Raw genomic sequence first — 16548 nt, forward strand, 5'->3', positions numbered from 1 at the left:
CCCAGAAAGGGCAGCAGGAAGATGAAATGCTGGGGAAAAGGAAGCCATGGTCCTTCCAAAAACCCAAAGGTAGGAGTGGAGTGCTCTACAATCCTCCTGCGACTTCCGAAAAACCACAGTGACCCCTTCCTCCCAGTCGGGGGAAGGCTCCAGGAGATTTCTTCTGCAGCAAAGTATTACTCAAAGCCAGTTTATTTTAAACATACTCTCCCAGCGTAATGCGATCAAATTCACTTCCAAGAAGGTTTTTGGGGATGAATGCTCCAAAGGATCCAATCAGGGCTCTCGCCATGAAGTCCCTAATTCAGGAACTGAGATCAGAGCTTCTTTGTTCCAGCCCCTACAACAGAGTTTTTCCAGGTTTTCAACTCATAGGTATTCCTTATTCAGAAACCCTCAGAAAAGTACCATCTCATGCTAAATTGCACAGTAGGTTACAGAAGATTTCAGATGGATTCCACCTTCGCAGCCAAAAACCTTCTGAAGAAAGCTTGGTTTTCATCCCTTGTCCAGATGCAGCTCAAGCTGTATTGGCACCTTCTGTTGAGACAGGATCTACTGATACAGGGCCCTCTATTCCACCAGGAGGTACCGAAGCTAAAACTCACAGCCTGGATTCTGAAGAGCAGCTTTTGAGAAAGAAGGGATTTTCGAATAGGTTAGTTGGTACCCTCCTATCCAGTTGAAAAAGTCTGTTGTTCTACAGGCTCTGACCAGGGAACACTTTGAGCCTATTGATTTAGCCTCCCTGAGACTGATTACATTAAAAAGCGTATTTTGTTTGTTTGTTTGTTTTTTTAGTGGCTATAACGACAGCTCGAAGAATTAGCGAGCTTCAAGCCTTGTCAATCCGGGGCCATTTTTTTTTCTATTTTTTTCTGATAGAATTGTTCTGAAAACAGATCCTCCTTCTTTTTTTTTTTTTTTTTTTTTTTTTTTTTACTGAAGGTTGCTGTGGTCCAAAATCGAGTTCAGGAGATTATACTTTCTACATTTTACTCTGATCCATCTGTAACAAAGGAAGAAGAATTCTATACTTTTGGATGTTAAGAGAGCATTCTTAAGTTATCTCAAAACTTCACTATCGGAGAGTGATAGAAATATTATGGATAGGCCAATAACCGAGAAAGAAATATACAAAGCCTTAAAGTCCCCCGCAGGCAAAAGCCCTGGGCCAGACGGGTTTGCGGCGATTTATCTTAAAAAGTTTAAAGAAATTTTGGTTCCCAAACTATGCCATCACTGGAACCAATTGGGTAGGGAATGCGATATGGGAAGAGACGCGTTGTTGGCATCTATTACATTGATATTAAAAGAAGGTAAGGATAGAAAGTTGTGCTCTAGTTATAGACCAATAGCTCTATTGAAGGCCGATACCAAACTATACGCTAGCATATTGGCTAATAGATTGAAGGAGAAGATGACCAAGTTGGTTCATCCCGACCAGGTTGGATTTATATCTGGCAGAGAAGGAAGGGATAATGGGGTTTGGGCTTTGTTGCTAGTACAGGCAGCTAGGAATGGTGGTGACCCCAGTCTACTCCTGTCAATGGATGCTGAAAAGGCGTTCGACAGGGTAGACTGGGGTTATATGTTGAAATCTTTGGAGACCATGGGGATTGGTCCGAGGATGATCAACTGGATAAAAGTATTATATAAGGACCCCCAAACATCGGTAAAAGTGAATGGACTTTCTTCTCGCCCGTTTCCAATGACAAATGGAACTAGACAGGGATGTCCACTGCCCCCCTTACTGTTCATACTATCACTGGAGCCTCTGTTGGCTTACATTAGGAATAGTGTGGACATTAGGGTGGGCGAGGAGGAGCATAAGATTGCAGCGTTTGCTGATGTGCTCTTCTTTATATCGAATCCTAGGACAACAATCCCCAATCTGTTAAGTGTTCTGAAAAAATACGGAGAATTTTCAAACCTTAAAATAAATCCCAATAAGTCGAAAATATTAAATATTAATATAAATATATTGGAGGAAGGACGACTCTCAAAAGAATTTCATTTCTCTTGGAGAAAAGATATTAAGTATCTAGGAATCAGGTTAATGGACACCTTGAGGAAAACCTACCTTATAAATTACATACCTCTATTAGATGAGATGAGAAGAGAAATTAAAAAAATTACAACCAGCCCTCTATCATGGTTTGGGTGAATAAACGCGATAAAAATGATGATTACCCCCAAAATCTTATACAAATGTCAAATGCTTCCCTTATCAATACCACAATTATTTTTTTTTAATTCTAAAAGGTATTATTTTCAGCTTTATGTGGCATAATAAAAGATCCCGCATTTCAGCTACGGTTTTATATCGAGGGGAAAAAGCACGGTAGCCTTGCGGTGCCGGATTATAAAAAATATTATAATGCGGTCTCACTATCACGGTCAATTGAATGGACAAAAGAGAATAGTGACAAAAGATGGTTAAACATTGAATTCACTATGAGTAATATACATTTAGGTCACATAATATGGACCCCACCACAATATAGGAAATTGGGACAGAATACACACTATATTACTCGCACTACATTTAAAATATGGGATAGGGTACACGTACAAAAAATGTAAATATAATTCACCGTTAATTTATTTAACCCCTTCTCGCTGAGCGTACGCAGATGTGCATACTCGGCTTCCGGGGGGTATACTGGGATGATGCCCGCACCTGCAGGCATCATCCCGGTACCGTTTTTTACAGCGGGTGATTGGCTATCCAGCCATAACAACCAAAACGGCTAAAAGCCGCTCCGGCTGTTATGCCGGAGGAACGGGAGGGGACGTCCCGCCGATGTTACCGGTGCTTCCGTTCAATCGGGAGCACCGATTCACGATCCGATGCCTCCGGCTGCTGGGGAGGAACTGGAACGAAGCCGTAATCGGCTTAGTTCCAGTCTCCTAATAGTAAACACGGAAGTGACGTCATGACGTCGATTCCCGTTTACTCGGCTGCCAATGGCGCCAGTTTTAAAAAAATATACAGTATTCAGAATCGCAGTTTTCGGCGATCTGTAGTGTAGAGGAGGGATTGAGGGTCTTTTTAGACCCCCGATCCCTCCATAAAGAGTACCTGTCACCACCTATTACTGTCACAAGGGATGTTTACATTCCTTGTGACAGCAATAAAAGTGATCAATTTTTTTTTTTTTTTTAAACAATTTATTCATTTTAAAATAAAATAAAAAATAAAATAAATTTTTTTAAAGCGCCCGCCGTCCCTACGAGCTCGTGAAGCAAAGAAACCGCATACGGAAGTCGTGCCCGCATATGTAAATGGTGTTCAAATCACACATGTGAGGTATCGCCACGATCATCAGAGCGAAAGCAATAATTCTAGCACTAGACCTCCTCTGTAACGCTAACCTGGTAACCGTAAAAAAAAATATTAAAGCGTCGCCTATTGAGATTTTTAGGTACCGTACTTTGTCGGCATTCCACGAATGTGTGCAATTATAAAGTGTGACATGTTTGGTATCTATTTACTTGGCGTAACATTATCTTTCACATTATGCAAAAAAATTGGGCTAATTTTACTGTTTTTTTTTTTTTTTTTTAATTCATGAAAGTGTCCCTTTTCCCAAAAAGTTGCGTTTAAAACACCACTTCGCAAATACCGTGTGACATAAAATATTGCAACAATCGCCGTTTTATTCTCTAGAGTCTCTGCTAAAATATAAAAAAAAAAAAAAAATATATATATATATATATATATATATATATATATATATATATATATATATAATGTTTGGGGGTTCCAAGTAATTTTCTAGCAAAAAATATGGATTTTAACTTGTAAACACCAAATGCCAAAAATAGGCTTAGTCATGAAAGGGTTAAAGGAAAATTCTTTTTTTTGAACCTGGGAAGAGGGAAGTTGGAGGAAATTGGATCAAAAAAGATGTTCAAGTGAAAGATATAATAGAAAAAGGTAAAATTTGCATTATACAAGAATTGCAGTCCGACACTGAGCAGTTGAAAATTTACATATGGAGGTACATCCAATTGAAAAACTTTGTGGGGAAATTGCCAACCCCAATTCGATCTGAAGAAGACTATACAAGGGTGCTTGTTATAAAGGGGAAATTAAAAAAATATTGCCCGAGTATATAAAATTATTTTAGAAGAAGAGGGATGGGATGTCCCTCCATATGTCAAGAATTAGGAAGGAGTTGCACTAAACACAGGTTAGAAAAAATATTGACACATGAATCAGCGTTAGATTCCAAGATGGCGGAAACAAACTATAAATGCCTGGCAAGATGGTACCTTACGCCGGATAGAATTAGTAACTTCCAGTTAGAGAGTTCCCCAGAGTGTTGGAGAGGTTGTAAAACTAGAGGTACAATGTTCCACATATGGTGGGATTGTCCCATCATCAAAAAATGCTGGATAGTGATTGTAGAACTTATAAAGAAAATAACTACTGAAACTATCCCACTAGATCCATGGATCTGCCTGTTCCACGGGACAAGAAGACCAGTGAGACAATATAAAGCCTCGATAATCCTAATTTTTCTCAATGTAGCAAAGGGATTAATCCCCAAAAAAGGCAGAAAATGGAAAGCCCCAAGATCCATGATTGGATAGTTGGAGTAAATACTATACAAAAGTTAGTGGGAGGAAGTTATTGAGGAGGAACAGGAAGCAGAGGTGGAACAGAGGGATAAATGGAAAGGGTGGGATAAGTTTAAAAGTTCTTGGAGATATGTGTGGGAGATAACTCAAGGAAATTAGAATACAGATAGGAGCGAGGGGAGGACCTGGGAGATAATAAGAAAAGGTAGGGAAGAGAATGGCTTGACTATCTTATAGGATAGAGGTACTGGTGCACCAGAGGGGGGGGGGGGCAAGAGGGAGGGTTGGAAAAGAGGGGTTTTTGATTAAAGATTGTATGTAATCCTAACTGTTTTATATCTTTTGTATTTTGGAAAATTATAAAATTAAATAAAGAATGAAAAAAAAAAAAAAAGTTATCTCAAAACCACTAAGGACATTAGGTTTTCAGACGCATTATTTGTTTCATATGCTGGTAGTAAGAAAGGAAGACAAGCTACTAGGGGAACCATTGCCAGATGGTTGAAATTGCTATTACAGAAGCCTTTCAGTTCAAGAAAGTCCAGTTGGTATTTGGGCTCATTCTAGAAGAGCTTCGACAGTGAGGTGGGCAGAGAAAGCTGGTGCCACCCCCGGACAGATCTGTAAAGCAGCTACGTGGACGAGTCTGACAATCTTTGCCCATCATTATAGGTTATAGGCTGTTGTGCCACCCTAATGGAGTATGTCTTGATACACCTCTCGGGTACTGTCCTGAAAGACATTTTGGGAAAATTCAAGTTAGACTTACTGGTAACTTGTTTTCCAATAGTCTTTCAGGACATCAATATCTCGCCCTTTTGGGTTTGCTGTATACTAGGACATAACTGTTTCTTATATGTTTCAGCCAAGGCTGGAAGTCTCTTCAACAACTGAAGGCAAGCTGGGTGGAGGCCTCCTATTAAAGCTTTGGATGATGAGATGGTTCCTGTTGTGGGAGGAGCCATGATCTCTCGGGTGCTATCCTGAAAGACTATTGGAAAACAAGTTACCAGTAAATCAAACTTGACTTTTCTTTGGCACAACGTTTTTTTTGTTTTACTTCAGAAAGTGTAACACAGCAGGCAGTTCTCTTACAGAAACAAGCAAACAAACTGGCTGGGTAATAAATAGTGTTATACATAGCTATCCGTGTCAGTCAGTCTCTGTGGTGCTATTACACATTCTGCCTACACAGAGCTCACTCTGAAATAGATAATTGCTTTATTGGTTAGACTTCAGAACAGTGTGTTTGCACCTGGGTACTCCTTTCCTCCTGACAAATACAAATAGAGTTGTTCAGCCCTTCCATTTGTTTGTCTTTGCAGGTTTTGCGTTTGCAAATCCGTCTCAGTTTGCGAGAGGCAGTGTGTTCACTGAGCCCCCCACTGAACAGCAGGTGCACCAACAAGAATCCTACAAGAATTTCCTGCAACAACAGGTAACTGGCTACTTAATGCTGCCAGTGCTTTTTGTTTGGCAGCGCTTTGGGTAAGGCCATTATTTAAAATCTATTAAAGCATAACAAGAACAATAATTCCACAAACAGATTGAAGAGAAAAGACGTAAAGAAGAACAGGAGAAAGAACGAATTCGTCTGGAAGAAGAAAGAGAAGAGAAGCGCCTTGCTGAAGAAAGGGCCAAAATTCAACGAGAATATGAAGAGGAGCAGAATAAGAAATTGGTTAAAGAAGAGGAGGTAATGAAATTTCACACGTGACTGAGACTTTTTATAGAATAGTGTTCAAATAAAATGTTAGATTATGGTGACTGCTCTGAACAAAATTCTAAGGTCATTCTTCCCTTAAATGGAACCTGCCATTTGAGCAAAAATTACTGTATAATCTGTGGGCTGCTTTACTGAATAAACTGAAGATAGAAGCTGATTGGTTGTTATGCACAGCTGTTCAAGATTCTATCTTCTCCCGTTTTGATAAATTCTCCTCACTGTGTTTTACATTTCATATGCCTGAAAACTGCACTCTAAGTACATTTACTCCTGAAGTTCTACTTTAGGTCGGCTGTGTGTAGAAAAGCAACAGTTTTTTTTATTAAAATAAATGTGTGAGGGCTTGTACATGTCTGTTACACTTGTGCTTGTGGCTCAGTCCTTAAAGCATATTTTAAAGTAAAAAAAAAAAAATAAAAAAAAAAAGCATATGTTTGCTAGTATAGGAGGAGTAGGCTTAGGTGTTATTTAACTATGCCCCCTTTAAAGTGGTTGTAAACTCCCAAAAAAACTAAAACAAAAAAAAAAATCCCTGCAAGATAAAGGCATAATGAGCTAGTATACATCGCATACCAACTCATTATGAAATACTTTCCTTACATCAAAGCTGTTGCAGCGGTCCCCGCTCACCGATGTGACCAGCGACATGTCTCCCTAAGTTATTTCCAGGTTCGTGGGCTCCGGTGCTGTGATTGGCCGGAGCCACGATGATGTCACTCGCGTGGGAGCCACCGGTCACAGCACAGTTTCTGAAGAAACGGCACGAGCTGGCCATTTCTTCAGTGTGCATGTACAGATGACGTCGGCACATGCGGATACAGTGAATATCTCCTAAACTGTGCAAGTTTAGGAGAAATTCACAGTACCTATAGGTAAGCCTTATTATAGGCTTACCTGTAGGTAAAAGTGGTGTAACAGGGTTTAAACCACTTTAAGCCCCTCATACCTTTAATTCAATTTGACCACACCCACAACTTGCTGCAGCGTGCTACCCTTGCCACTTTATTTCTCCAGACCAGTTCTTTTTTGGGTGTGAGGGGTGTAAAAAAGAAAAAAAGACTTGCTCCAGGTGGCAGATGTGCTAGGTACACCACTGCTAAATCATGGACATTTCTATCTTTTTTTTTTGATTTGACATTTTTGGAAACTTATTATTGCTTCATATTACTGCAATGTTGTTTCAGCAACGGCAGAAAAATGAAGAGTTGGTTCGTCTGGCAGATGAAAGACGCAAAGAAGCTGAAAGAAAAAAAAAAGAAGAGGAGGCAAAACAGGAGGATGAGTTGAAACGCTTTTATGAACAGCAGAAAGCAGCCAATGTGTCTGAAGAGAGAGAGAAGGTTAGTAGTTTGTGTTTTATTAAGTATTCTGCTTGTACAATCCTCATTATTATCTCTTTAAACCCACTGATCTTCTACATAAAAACAGGAGGCACTTAGGGCTCCCTTCCTGCATGTGGGTCTTATCATTGGTTACAAACAAACCAAAGCATATTTACATGACTTGTACAAACTTTTTAATATGTTTTTGCTTGGAGTAAATTAAACATTTTTTACAGGTTAGTGTACATTTAGTTATTACGTTTTTTTTAGACTATTTGAAATCTACTGTTTGATAATTGTGGCGTCCTGAGAAGTGGTTTTTATCTTGCTTTGTCCTCAGCCTGACATGCTATGCTTTATACTTATAGTTTCAGCTGTCAAGGCAGCCATCTCCTGTTATCCCTGCCTTACAAAACAAACTACCCTCCCGAACACCGAGACCCCCAACTGCTGAGAGTGAAGTGTCCATCACATCCCATGTATGTATTTCCTGTGTTTAATTTTACTGAATAATGTTTCGTTGATATTCCTTACTAAGAAAAATCATGTCCTTGAATTGATAATGTATTTTGAAAACGATTAGTTACCTAGTGTTTCTGAATACCATAGCTTCTTGTTAAGCAATACTTTGCTGTGATAATTGCTTCTCATTCTGTAGTATGCAGTCAGCTTTGCCATTCATATATTTCCTAAAGTGAACCAGACCCAGCCCAGAAAGGCCAGTAGAGTGGGCAGAAGAGGCTCTGGCATTTGAAAATTAAATGACAGGATTAGTCCTAAAAATGATCCCTCCCACATTCTAACACCTATACTAACTAACCTGTGTAAAAAAGATGTATTAATGTACCGCCCCCATCCAGTCACGTGACCCACCTGTGTCAGCCAGCATTAGCTACAGGGAAATGGAGAGAGTTCTTGACAATGGACATAAAAGCCTGGAGCAAAGTCGTTACCGATCCCATGGTGCAGCCGATGTCAGTGGTCCCTGCTCTCGGGTCACTCAGATCATGTGATCAGACTTGAGCAGGCTGAAAATAGGTTAGTATGTACATCTTTTTTACGCAGTTAGTATGGTTATTAGAGAGGGTAAGGGAGCATTTTTAAGACTAGTTAGGCTTTATCTGGAATTAAAGTTAAACTCAACTTGGTCAGTGGACAGCCTATGATCCAGGGTGCATGAGAAGGTGAAAATAAACACTTTCAAAATGAATCGAATTGCATGTAGGCTCCTCCAACTCTGTTGTTACCTTAGGGACTTTTAGACCAGATTAAATTTACCTTGAGACAGTTTAAAAACATCATTTTTTAAATTGACTTTAGTATACCAATAAAATCCAAGATTCACCATTCCATAATGACTCACATCCCATGGCATTAATTTGCCATCTAGCTATGTACATATATAATATAACATTATCATGTAGTGATCCGTGCCTCACACAGTACTGTTTTATTATCGAATGTCTTTTCTCTGATGCAGGATGAGCCCCAGCCTCGTACATCTCCACCAGTTAGGCGCAATCAGCACAGAGCTTATGGTAAGTAGTTACAAGCATTTGTCAAATCCTGCATTGGATTTGAATCATACTGAAAATCGTGTATCATGATAAATAAAATTTTAGATTGTGGCGTTTGTCACCATGTAAAGATGCAGATAGTGCCTATTTTAGTAGTGAAAAGGTTCATGAACAGATTGCTGTTGCAATATGTGAGCTGACATATGGGGAGCATATATTGCTTCAACCAGAATGATGTCTGATTGAAAGAAAGTAGTGAGAGATAGAGATGGTGCTCATATAGGCAGAGAACCCGTACAGCCAGTGGTGGGACAAGGCAATTTAGTGCCCAGGGTGAAGATGCCAAAATGGCTTCTGTCAAATGGTCCTGCTGGAAATCCTCTTTTGATCAGCGTGCTGAAGCGCTGATCATTGTATTCTGATCAGTGGAGGAATCCTGCTGTCAGAGTACAATAGCACAGAGGGGAGAGGGGGGGGGGGGGTTCTGAAGCCACCTTGTTTGTGTGCATGCAGGGATCTATTAGTTTTTCTTCCAGTAGGCTGAACAAAAAAAAAAATAGTCTGTACCCAGCTTTAGACAATGTGTCAGGGAAAGTATTTGTCATTCTTAGTGCTTCTGCACATGAACATTAAAGATGAGCATACACTTTACAATCTTGTACAATTTCTGCACAATCTTGCTTCAATTTACTAAAACTTTGTAATATGAGGACAAACCTAAACATTTCATTATCCAATTAGTAGTATCCAATCAGGCAGGCCCCTGTACTGCATTGTGATAGTGGTCAGAATACATTGATTAGCGCTGCTGATCAAAGGAAAAATTTGCAACAAGCTGGTTTGAGAAAAGTTGATCATATTAAATTGACTTCTGTTTAGCGGCAATGTCCATAAAGGGATTGAAACTCATCCAGCCGTTGGTGAACCAGCTGAATTCCCATTCATGTCCAGACTTCGTAGCTCCTGTGTAAAATTCCTGTTGTTTTCTGATGCCTGTGGAGCTGGAAAAATCACTAAGCCTCTTTGTACATGAGTTGTTTAGGCCCGTTCAGACATGTGTGTCCTGTGCAGGGCTCTCTTGTGCATTATTTGCATCCCTCTGCCTGTGTTCTATTCATTTCTATTGGGTCCCAAACCTGCATGTCATATTAGAATACAGAGGCTGTGTGCATGCAACCTCATGTCCCAGTAGAAATAAATGGGGTGCTGGGATGCACACAATGCTCATGCATCCCCATGCTGATAAGCTAGCCCTGCATGGGAGCCACATGTCTGTACCTCATCTTAAAAGGTCCTTAATAAAAACAGAATCAGAAAGAACAGTTGTCTTCACAGCTAGAACTGTGATATCATGCCAGAAAGAAGGTTACCTGTTAGCTCAGTAGTGGCAGCCTTAGCGGCACAGAGACATAGGAGAGAGAAACCACTCACTTTACAGTAGGACTGGAGAGGAGGGGACCCGAGGGAAAGGGCACAGGAGGGGAGGGGTCACAACACAGAGGAGGGGTCACCTCCACATTGTTCAGAGCAGGGAGGAAAAAAACAGGAGGTGGGGGGCAGAGCTCAGAATCTAGGAGTGATAGAAATTAATGGAGAGGGGAAGGAGAAGCCGCTGTTTAGGCAAGCAGAGGAGCAAAAAATCTATATGTGTCTGGAAACATAGGAAAGCATTCATATGCTTTCCCAATCTCATGCACCCCGCCCACTCCACTCTACTGTCGCTCAGAGACTAGTACAGTGCACTGTGCAGGCAGGGAACAAAGCCGCTCTCTGCCTACCCTGTTAGATTCAGCGCTCGACAGAACATTCTGTGCTTGAGGTGGTTACACCCGTCAGACAGCACCCTCTTCCTCCAACTAAATCATTCCGCCCAGGGCAGCTGCCCATCCCGCCCACCCCTAGTATTGGCCCTGTGTACAGCTCAAGCTGGGCGTCCTTATAGGAAGGTGGCTAAATATAGTTTGTGTCTGTGTGGTGCTGAAAAACTTAAACCTATATTGTCCAGGATTTAATAAAAGGTTGGTAACTTATTGTATAATGACTCCCAGCTCATTATGTCATTGTGAAATCCTTGGGTTTTTACTGCAGAAGAGAAGAAGAATGTGATTGGCGAGCTGTCTGAGCTGAGGAAGCAACTACGCAGTGAGCAGAGACGTTTGGAGGGGCGTTTACAAGATACTGACAGAGATGACGAGTCTCTCGCCTCCAGGAGCGGGTACAAATACACAAATACCACTATACCTCTATAACACTGAACCAAACTCCAATTGTACTTTAGCATTAGGTGCTAAAGCCAAATAACCCCTTAACCTATAATCAGTAAAGTTACCTTATTTGAAGAAGATGCTGAAAATATTAACGTATATGTAAACCCAATCACTAAAAACCTGATTTGAAACATAGTTGTTTTTAATCATTTTAAATCAGCTTTTAATAAAACAATACCTGGTGATTCTGCCATTAATTCCTTGTTCAGGCACTCCTTGTTATAAGGTGATAACTGATTCTCAGTTGTACTCCTACATTGTCATCTTTTTACATGTCCCCTGATGGAAACTACAGGTGGCCATTGGGGCAGAGCAAGCATGGTCTACAATAGTTGATATCTGAAAGTAGAGCAGTTATGTGCATCTTGTGTAAAAAAAAAAATATTTGATGATCCTCCAACGCTACCAATGTAATATTATAATTATATATCTCCTTTCTAAGCCTGCAAACACACACCTGTGTTTCACACACCCCTGAAACAAACACTGTATACACACTGGTGCAACAATATAACGTGCTAATGTAAATAAATACCTACCAACATACATGGTAGTGCAACACAATGTGCTATGGTGCTTGAAATGTAAACAGTCGCTCAATTTATAGTGTTATAGTACAGTCAGTGCATTCAGATAGGTAGTCCTTATCACCTAGAGTCCAATTCGACTACTTCTGTTGTACTTTCAGTCTACATGACTGAAATCCCCACCTGTGTATCCAACCCCCAAAGTCAAGAGTCTGAATGACATCACGGCATACATAGGAGGAGGTGCAAGTCTATTGAGGACACAGCAAAAACGTCACTTGTAACTGATTGGCAGTGTGGCTGCACCTGACAATATGAATGTTTCAACCATTGTTTTTAGTAAAGTACTTGCAGTCTATGTTATGTTTGCTTTGAGTACAGTGCTGTGGAGAATAATGGTAATCCAGTGTGGAGCCTGAGGGGTGTAGTTAACCCCTAAAGGGGAAACGGCACAATACGACCATCTTATATTTAAGAGGTCCAACCCAAAAGGTGAGAGTGCACTTAGGGTATTGGAATACACAGTGGCACAACTGATTACATGAAGTGAAAACACTGGTGGGGATTGTAGTAGTGGAGATTGGAAGCATTACAGAAGTAATTTAATTGGACTGTGTGTGATAATAAGGGCTATGTTTGAATGAGCTGACTGCACTTTGGATGGAGTGATTATTTGCTTACATTTCAAGCACTATAGCTTGAAATACCAACTATGTTGGTATTTAATTTATATTAGTATTACATTATCACTTTATATTTTTGCCCCAGTGTATGTATTAGTATGTTAGGTGTGTATGTAGAGAGCTAACATTAGCACTGCACTCATCTAACAATCTATCTAACAATGGACTAATGCCGCGTACACACAACAGTTTTTCTGTCAAAATAAACTCTGGTGTTTTTTCTGCCGGAGTTCCGCTGAAATGGACTTGCGTACACACGATCACACCAAAGTCCAATCATTTAGCACACGGTGACGTACAACACGTACGACGGGACTAGACAAAGGAAGTTAAATAGCCAGTAGCCAATAGCTGCCCTTGCGTAAATTTTTGGTCTGTCGGAATAGCATACAAACGAACGGTTTTCCCAATAGGAATTGATTCATTCGGAAAGATTTAAAACATGTTCTATTTCTAGGTCCGTCAGAATTTTTGAAAGAAAAAGTCAGCTGAAGCCCACACACGATCGGAATATCCGATGGAATGATTCCGTCTGACCTTTTCTGCCAGAAAGTCCGACCGTGTGTACATGGAATTAGTGCATGTACATACATGGCCAAAAGATTTGAGAATGACACCAATATTAATTTTCACAAAGTCTGCTGCTTCAGTGTTTATAGAACTTTTTGTCTGATCTTACTATGGTATACTGAAGTATAATTACAAGCATTTCATAAGTGTCAAAGGCTTTTATTGACAATTACTGAAGTTTATGCAGTGAGTCAATATTTGCAGTGTTGACCCTTGTTTTTCCTCTGCAATTTGCCCTGACATGCTGTCGATCAACTTCTGGGGCACATCCTGACTGATGGCAGCCCATTCTTGCATAATCAATGCTTGAAGTTTCTCAGAATTTGTGGGGATTTTATTTTTTCACCCTCTTGAGCATTGGCCACAAGTTCTCAGTGGGATTAGGGTCTGGGGAGTTTCCTGGCCATGTGCCCCAAATTTTCCATCTTTTATTCCCCAAGCCACTTAGTTATCACTTTAGCCATATGGTAAGGTGCTCCATCATGCTGGAAAAGGCATTGTTCGCCACCGATAGTGTCCTTGGATGGTTGGAAGATGTTGCAGTTGGAGGATGTTTTTGTACCATTCTTTATTCATGGCTGTGCTCTTATACAAATTGAGTGAGCCCACTCCCTTGGCTGAGAAGCAACCCCACACGTGAATGGCCTCAGGATGCTTTACTGCTAGCATGACACAGGACTATTGGTAGCGCTCACCTTTTCTTCTCCAGACAATGATTTTTCCGGATGCCTCAAACAATCGCAAAGGGAATTCATCAGAGAAAATTAATTTACCCCAGTTCTCAGCAGTCCAATCTATGTACCTTTTGCATAATATCAGTTTGTCCCTGATGCATTTATTCGAGAGAAGTGGCTTCTTTGCTGCCCTTCTTGAAACCAGGCCATCTTTCAAAAGTCTTCACCTCGCTGTGCGGGCAGATGCACCCACACCTGCCTGCTGCCGTTCCTGAGCAAGCTCTGCACTGGTGGTGCCCCGATCCTGCAGCTGAATCAACTATAGGTGGTGATCCTGGTGCTTGCTGGACTTTCTTGGGTACCCTGAAGACTTTTTTTTACAATAACTGAGCATCTCTCCTTGAATTTCTTTATGATCCGGTTGTTTTAGAAGCAACCTTAGTAGCAGCAATATCCTTTGCCTATGAATTTGTGCAAAGCATTGATGACTGCATGTGTTTCCTTGCAGGTAACCAAGGTTAACAGAGGAAGAACCTGTGGTAACCAGCAAACCACTGACACAATGTCAGCTGGTCCTTTTGTGGCAGGGCTGAAATGCAGTGGAAATGTTTATTTGGAGTAATTTTTTATGGCAAAGAGGGACTTTGCAATTAATTGCAATTCATCTGATCACTCTTCATAACATTCTGGAGTATATGCAAATTTCCATTATAAAAACTGAGGCAACAGACTTTGTGAACTTTTATTATTTGTGTCATTCTCAAACCCTTTGGCCACAGCTGTAGACAGGAAGTGGCTATGGTGGCAGGGAAGAAAAGTACCATTCAGATGTAAAAAAAAAAAAAAAGGTGAAAAATGTTTTTATGAAAAAATGCAGTTGTTTACCATAGCAAACTACAAGGGTTAGGGTTTAGACATACTTTAGCAATGACACATGTATAAGTCTCTGCCTTTATAGAGAAATTTGGATACTCATTACTGATATTATGTTGTTATTATTATACAGGATTTATAGGGCCAACAACTTGTGCAACACAAAAAAGGTAGACTGTACTATATAGTTAAAATACAATTCAAGACTAGGGGATTAGCAGGGCCCTGCTTGTGGGAGCCTACAATCTGAAAGGGAGGTGCAAGTAAGGTAACTGTGAAAGAATGATTTGATGGAGAAAGTAAAAGTGAGGCAGAGGTAGGATAAGCTTTCCTGAAGATACAAGTTTTTTTTTTTGGGGGGGGGGGGGGGGGTTGCCTAAAGGAAGACAGATAAAGATAGGGAGGGCCAGATGATGGGAGGCTCTGGTGAAATCCTTGAGATTACCATGTGAGATGGTTTTGAGGTAGCTAGAAAGCAGGAGGTATTAGGAGGGGCAAAAAATATTGTTTGAGTTTTGGATGAGTCTAGCAGCATTCAAGATAAACTGAAGGTTTGGGACTAAATAAAAGCATATATTGTAACATTATCTTCGTGTGCAGACAACATCCATACACCAACATCATAAGAAGATACATGCACTTCTATATTTTATAACTTTAGCATGCTGATTGAAGTTATTTTTCTTCTGTTCAGACGGAGGAGGGAGAAGAGTTCCGCGGATATCTTTGATCTGGCCAGGCAGAGGGTTCAGGCTACAGTACGGAGACCTTCATTAAAAGAACTTGAGAATGTGAATATGCATAATATTCGAGAATTTAATGACCTTAAGTACAGAGGTGAGCTGTGTAAATACAGACATGTTTAATTTATTCAGTTAGTGGGGAAGAAGCAGCCATTGCAAAGCCATTGCAGAGCTATATAATATAAATGCATCCTTTTACTAAAAATGTAGAATGAAAAACATAGTCAGTACTTAACCTCAGCAAGCGTAGCTCTAATGTAATACTAATTTTAAATTTAGCGGACTACAAATTACTATCTTTTTTTTTTTTGTTTTTTTTGCAAATTTGTTACACTTAAATGATTCATTTTACACAAAGATAACCCGAGTAAATACATAATGCAGTTTTTAGATGATGATTTCATTAATTAAGGGAAAAAAGTTGTCCAATCCCGCCTGGTCCTATGTGAAAAAGTAATTGCCCCCTAAACCTAATCGCTGGTTGTGCCACCCTTGAGGGGCAACAACTGCAAACAAGCTTTTGCGACAACTGACAATAAGTGTTTCACTTCGCTGTGGAGGAATTTTGGCCCATTCTTCTTTGCAGAATTGTTTTATTTCAGCCACATTAGAGGGTTTTTGAACATGAATGGCCCGTTTTAAGGTGATGCTACAGCATCGCAATCAGATTTAAGACTGACTAGGTCACTCCAAAACCTTAATTTCTTTTTTTTTAGCCATTCAGAGGTGGACTTGTTGGTGTGTTTTGGATGATTCTCCTGCTGCATAACCCAAGTGCACTTGAGCTTGAGGTCACAAACTAATGGGCGAACATTTTCCTTTTTACGATTTCCTGGTAGAGCACAGAATTCATAGTTCTATCAATTATGGCAAGTCGTCCAGGACCTGAAGTTGCAAAGCATCCCCAGACCATCACACTACCACCACAATGTTTGACTGTTGATATGAAGCTCTTTTACTTTTTCACATAGGGCCAGGCAGGTTTGGACAGCGTTTTTCCCTTAATAAATGAAATCATCATTTAAAAATTGCATTTTGGATTTACTCGGGTATAAT

General features: G+C 40.3%; 1 protein-coding gene across 9 annotated transcripts in view; it reads left to right on the top strand.

Annotated features, from left to right (window-relative positions):
* The window catches only part of CSPP1 (centrosome and spindle pole associated protein 1), a 140275-nt gene that overhangs the window by 111025 nt on the left and 12702 nt on the right, over positions 1 to 16548 (top strand). For all 9 annotated transcript variants that reach the window (XM_077492831.1, XM_077492832.1, XM_077492835.1 and 6 more), the window contains 7 exons: positions 5916 to 6028; positions 6137 to 6286; positions 7501 to 7656; positions 8007 to 8117; positions 9119 to 9176; positions 11244 to 11370; positions 15444 to 15586. In XM_077492831.1, coding sequence (XP_077348957.1) covers positions 5916 to 6028; positions 6137 to 6286; positions 7501 to 7656; positions 8007 to 8117; positions 9119 to 9176; positions 11244 to 11370; positions 15444 to 15586 — 858 coding nt within the window. The remainder of the gene's footprint in view (positions 1 to 5915; positions 6029 to 6136; positions 6287 to 7500; positions 7657 to 8006; positions 8118 to 9118; positions 9177 to 11243; positions 11371 to 15443; positions 15587 to 16548) is intronic.

The sequence above is a fragment of the Lithobates pipiens genome, unplaced genomic scaffold (assembly GCF_037356315.1).
Source record: "Lithobates pipiens isolate NorthernLeopardFrog02 unplaced genomic scaffold, aLitPip1_a1.2 Scaffold_19, whole genome shotgun sequence".
NCBI lineage: Eukaryota > Metazoa > Chordata > Amphibia > Anura > Ranidae > Lithobates > Lithobates pipiens.